The sequence below is a fragment of the Nannochloropsis gaditana genome (assembly GCF_000240725.1).
Source record: "Nannochloropsis gaditana CCMP526 unplaced genomic scaffold scaffold481, whole genome shotgun sequence".
Classification (NCBI taxonomy): domain Eukaryota; class Eustigmatophyceae; order Eustigmatales; family Monodopsidaceae; genus Microchloropsis; species Microchloropsis gaditana.
Genome location: NW_005803472.1, coordinates 17,795 through 23,098, shown reverse-complemented (window position 1 = coordinate 23,098; position 5,304 = coordinate 17,795). Strand labels below are relative to the sequence as shown.

At 68.7% G+C, this 5,304-nt stretch overlaps 1 protein-coding gene across 1 annotated transcript; it reads left to right on the top strand.

The window, feature by feature from the left end:
- Window positions 1-3,273: 3,273 nt before the first annotated feature.
- Window positions 3,274-3,835, top strand: NGA_2112800 (e3 ubiquitin-protein ligase-like protein; the record flags this gene model as incomplete). Its single annotated transcript, XM_005854507.1, has 1 exon — window positions 3,274-3,835. A coding segment is annotated over one exon (562 nt), but the record flags the coding sequence as incomplete, so codon positions are not given.
- Window positions 3,836-5,304: the final 1,469 nt, after the last annotated feature.

Here is a 5,304-nt window from a genome sequence, read left to right as displayed (position 1 = left end):
ATGTCCCCGCCCGCGCGACCTCGATCGTCACAGAGGTGGCAGCGACGAGCTTGGTACCGGGTCGGCGGGCCTTCGCCACAGCAGACAGAATGCTCCTGGCGGCGAGGAGCCGAGTGGCGCGAGCGGCGTTGAAAGTGGTGCACCTCCTCGCGGGACAGGTCGCCGCGGGGGCTTCGGGGGGGCAAGAAGGCTCAAGAACACCGGGGATGGAGATGGCCACGATGGGCGGTTCCGCCGGTTCGGGACCTTTGAGCGCCTCTCTGTTTGACATGCTGCATGCGGAACTGCGCTGTGCCTTGCGTCAGGCCGCTGAAACTGGATTTTCGATGGCCTCGTGGAAGGAGGGGCGCCAGGGACACGGACGGCATGTCGGACGCTTGAGAAGAGAAGAGGAGCGTCAGGGGGAGGCATGGCCGGGGGATGTGACAGGACGGATCCCGTCGCTAAGACGTCGAGGAGCTCCAGAGGCGGCTCCTCCTCGCCCCCCCCCCTTGTCCCGGGGGCCGTCGCGGGGGACCGACGGGAGCCACGCAAGCTCGAGCACTGCTACGGCCCTCTCTCGAGGGCGCGGCGCCAGCAGCAACGGCAACACCGGGAGTAGTTCTCGTCACCCTGGGCTCGCGCTGCTCCAGGAGCCTGCGGAGGAGGCGCAGGAACTTTCGAGCGAGCAGTACTGCCACCGGCTTCTGGGTCTCCTCCAATCCATCGCTGCCTCCCCTGCCTGTCAACAACAGCTGACGGGGCCCAAGTGGATACGCTTGTTGCTAGGGGTTCTACAGACAGGGTCGGCCTCCACTCAACGTCGAATTTTCCGCCTGCTGCGCCAGCTCCTGCCCTCTGTGGACCCGGACAAATTCCGAGTTCGGGTTCCAGGGGCGAGCTCAGGGCGTGGCCGGGGGGCTGAAGGGGCCATGGACGGGGGGCAGTCGCTCCTCTTGTTGGACCAGGAGGAGGAAGACGGAAGCAATGAGGAAGGCCGAGGGGACGGGCGAGGGGAGGGAGCGCAGAGCCCCCTGGAGGAGTCGGCGGCCTCGGCATTGGTTGGCCTGCTCATGGAGGGAGCAGCGTCCTCCCTGCCATGGGAAGTGCGACCGCCCCACGCGAAGACCGGGTCTCCAAGCCCCGTGGGGGCAAAAGGGGGGGCGGAGGAGGAGAAGGAGGAAGAAGACGAGGTGTGCTTACGCTTCGCCGCGAGCGGCAACCAGCTGTGGTCAGAGAGCGTGGGCTTGCTCCGGCGGCTAATGGCAGAGCCTGCCTGGAGCCCCGTTGTCCACACCCGGCTTTTGCGAGGGTTAAAGGGCCTGCCCTCGGCCCTGGAGCCGGACGGGGAGGACGCATGGCCCGCCCGACGGGCAGTGCTGGGGCCCGCGCTCGCCTCTTTGAGCGTGCTTGGAGGCCTGGTGGAGGAGCTGCGCGTGGGCGGGATGGTCACCTTGCGGCCCCTCAGTCTCTACGAAGGGACCTCGGAGAGCCTGGCCTGGCGCCTGGCGGCCATGGTACACACGTTTGGGATGCTTGTCTCTGTGGACGGGCCCAGGGCGAGCAAGGGTGTGGCGGGGGAGGGCCTTGGGGAAGGGCCTCCCTCTGCCGGGGAACGCCGGTACGCCGAGGTGGTACTTGTGGACCGGGAGGCGGGTTCCGGGAAGGGGATGGCTGGGACCACGGGCGGGTTCCTGGCCTGCCTGCCCCCCTCCCTCGCGCCCTCGGCCGCCGCGCATGCGCATTTGAGCCCTGGAGGAGAGGGCTCCAGGAAAGGTCGAGGACTCTCGCTCGCGCATGGGCTGCCGGTGCGACCCCTGAAGCTGAATGTGGAGGATTTGGTGGCCACGTCGGAGGAGCCGCCCCCGTTGAGGGCGCTCAGGGAGGACGTGGCGCGGGCCCTGCTTGAAGGTGTGGTGGGGGCGGGGGTCGCGTGGATCCAGGAGGTTCGAAGCGCGGTGGCGGAGGATATGGTGAGGGAAGAGGAGGGGAGGGAAAGAGGAGAGGAGAAGGAGGAGGCGGAGGCCAGAATCATGCCAGAGGGAGTGGCAGAGATGGAGGACGGAGAAGAGATGAAAGCGGAGGGTAAGGAGGACCAAGGCGAAAGGAAAGAAGAGGAAGGCGTGGATAGAGGGGAAACCGAGGAGAAGGAAAGTGTGTGGGACACACGGGCGGCGCAGGGTCTGGCCGCGCTGGAGGCATTCAAGGCAACCGCGGTGGTTCTGGACCAGGGGTCCTTGGCAGAAAGCTTCTTGCGAGCGCCCGGGGCGGAGGCGGCCTTCGAAGCCTTGCTGGGAGTGGCGGTGCAACGGACCTCTACGGGCGGGTTGGGGGCACTGGGGCGGCTGGAAGAGGTGTGGTTGAGGACGTGGGGGCGGTGGAGGGATGGGCTGGGAAGGGGCCTGGCGGAGGAGGAAGGCGATGGGGGCGGTACCCCTCCCCCTCCTCGGGGCCCGGGCGGGGAGGGAGGCAGTCGATCCGGTGGGGAGGACGGACCGGGGGGAGGCTTGTCCTCGGCAGCGGCTGCGGGAGCGGGTGGCGGGGCGGCTTCGATGCTCTCCTCTTTCATGCAGGCCTTCGCCGTCTCCTCCCAGGGGGGCCTGACGGGCGCAGGTGGGAGTAGCGGTGGGGCTCGGACGGGGGAGAACTCGGCCGCGGTGGCGACGATGATGGAGATGGGCTTTCCCAAGGAGTGGTGCCAGGCGGCCTTGCGCCGATGCGGGAACAACGTGGAAGTGGCGGTGAACTTCTGCTTCGAGCACGGCGGGGACATGGACCAGGATCTTGGCGGAGGAGCAGGCGCTGGCGGCGGTGGTGGCCTCGCGGGGCGGGAGTGGAGGGGGGGGCGCAGCGTGGAGAACGTGCGCCGGTCCCTGGAGACCAGCATGCTGATGAAGCAATTGCTGGAGATGGGGTTCCCGACCCGCTGGTGCCAGAAGGCGCTGGCAGCCAACCACAACAACGTGAACGCGGCGCTGACCTGGATTCTCTCCAACGGCGAGGCACTGAGCGCAGAGGAGGAGGAAGCAGAGGGGGAGGGGGAAGGAGCGGGGCCGGGCGCGCGAAGGTGGGGAGGAAAAGGAGGAGGAGGAGGAGGAGGAAGAGGAGGATGGGAATGCGGGCGAGTGGGAAGCAAGGGAGGGTGTCAATCCTTTGCGCGTAGTGAGCGGCGAGGCGGAGATCCGTCCCGATCTGGCCGTGGAGGGGGTGGCCAGCGGGGGGTTCGCCAGCGTGGGCTGCCGGGGTACCCTCGTTCGCGCGGGGAAATGGTACTATGAAGTGTTGCTGAGGACGGCGGGCTGCATGCAAATCGGCTGGTGCGACGCGGCCTTCTCGGGGGACGCCCAGGCCGGGGATGGGGTGGGGGATGGGCCGCACTCGTGGGCCTACGACGGCTGGAGGGAGTACCGGTGGCACGACGGGCACTCGGACTGGGGCGCGCGCTGGCAGCCGGGCGACGTGGTCGGGTGCTTCCTCGACCTGGACGAGGGCGTGATGGGCTTCACGCTGAACGGGAGGAGGGAGGAGATCGGGATGGGGGCGGCCTTCACGGACCTGAGGTATGCGGGGGGGTTGTACCCGTGTGCCTCTTTCAACCGCCGCGAGAAGCTTCAGTTCAATTTCGGGGCGGCTCGACTCAACTTCGGCCCCCCTCCGGGATTCAAGCCGCTGGTGGAGGCAGTGCGACAAGTTGTGGTGCAGACGCGAACGCTGAGGGAGGGGTGGAGGGCCCGGGAGAGGGATGGAGAAGAGATGGAGGTGTTGGCCGTGGAGATGTCAGGGGGGGAGGAGCGTGCGGGGCCGGGGGAGAGAGACGAGGAGGCGGGGGTGTCTTACGTGGAAGACTGCAGGGAGGAGCTGCTGGGCATCGAAAGCATGCGGCCCACGCAACGGTACTTTGCCGCAGACGTGAATGCCCGCTCGAGTAGCACTTCCAGTGGCGGTCTGGGCGGGCGTGGGGGCCTCCGAGGGTCTTCAGCACCGCCGGCTTTGACGGGTGTGTGGGCGGAAAAAGGGGGGGGGGGGCGGCAGTGACAGGACGCGGGGTCGCCGCCTCGCGCAGCAGACCTTGGAGCTCTGTGTCCTGTATGCACGTCGGGCCCTCTTGACGCTCCTCTCTGCCTGGCCCTCGGAGGGACCGCGCCAGGGCTCGTCCGCCTCGACCTCGTCGGTCGTAGATCTGCGCCGGCTGCTGACCAGGAGAGGGGGCGATGGGGACCAGGAGAGAGCGCCCATCCTGGTGGAGCTCCTGCGCTTGGCCTCCATCATCAGTCCCGCCTCCCCCGCCCAGCTGGGGAAGGGGTTCCTGTCTCCCATGGACGTCCTCGGAGGCCGAAGCAACAGTTTCCTGAACCTGGAGGCCTCTCTTGCTGCCGGGGGAGCCCCCACGCTGTGTGCGGTGACGCCCGCCTTGAAACGGGCCCTGCGCGCGGCCCCCGAGGCATGCCTGGCGCCTCTCTGCGAGTGTGTGCTGCGACAGCTCTTGCTCGCCATGGACCGTGGAGCACTGATGGCGGCTTTGCGCCCGAAAGGGCGGGGGAAAGAGAAGGGCGAGGGGGCCAGTTTGGTGGGAGGAGGGGCAGGCATTGTGGTGCTCCTGCCGGGCGGGGCCGACGCTTCCTCCTCCCCTCCCTTGTCTCCGGCACGGACGGAGGAGCGAGTGGGCGAAGCGGAGGCCCTGGAGCGCCCCAACCTGTGTCTGGCTGTGTGGCTGACAGGCCTCCTCCTTGCGCGGGGGTCCGATCCGCCGGATTTCCTGGTGGATCGGCTCGCGGCAGCGTGGGCACTCGCCCTCCGGAGCCCCTCCGTGCACCTAAAGGCCATGGCCGCCACCGTCCTCGCTGCCATGCTCCAAGAGCTGGTGACGGCGGTGGACCAGGGGCGGGGACGCGACGCCTCCACACCGGCCCCCGCCCGGCTGGACGGGGCGAGGCAGAAGCTGGCAAGCGTGCTACGCCACGTGGAAGACGTCGTCCGGGTGCGCAGCATGGCCTTACAGTGCCTGTGGAGGGAGCGGGCCTCCCAGCCCATCTCCTCGCGCTACACCCAGGCGGTGTTGGAGCTGTGGGCGAGCGTGGCCTCTGCCTGTGAGCGGGCCGGGGTGGAGTGGGCCGGTCCTAGGTCCTGCTCCTCCCCGGCGGCCGATCCCTCCTTGCCTTTGGAGCCCCCCCCCTCGCCGCCGGAAGAGGGAGCGGAAGGCCCCCACCCACGGTGCCGGGAGTGGGAGGAAGGGATAGTCGCGAGCGACCAGGGCTGGGAGGTATTGACGGGACGCGTCACCCAGGTCCGCTCCGGCTGGTCGCGGCCCCGCCGGTTCTCCCTGCT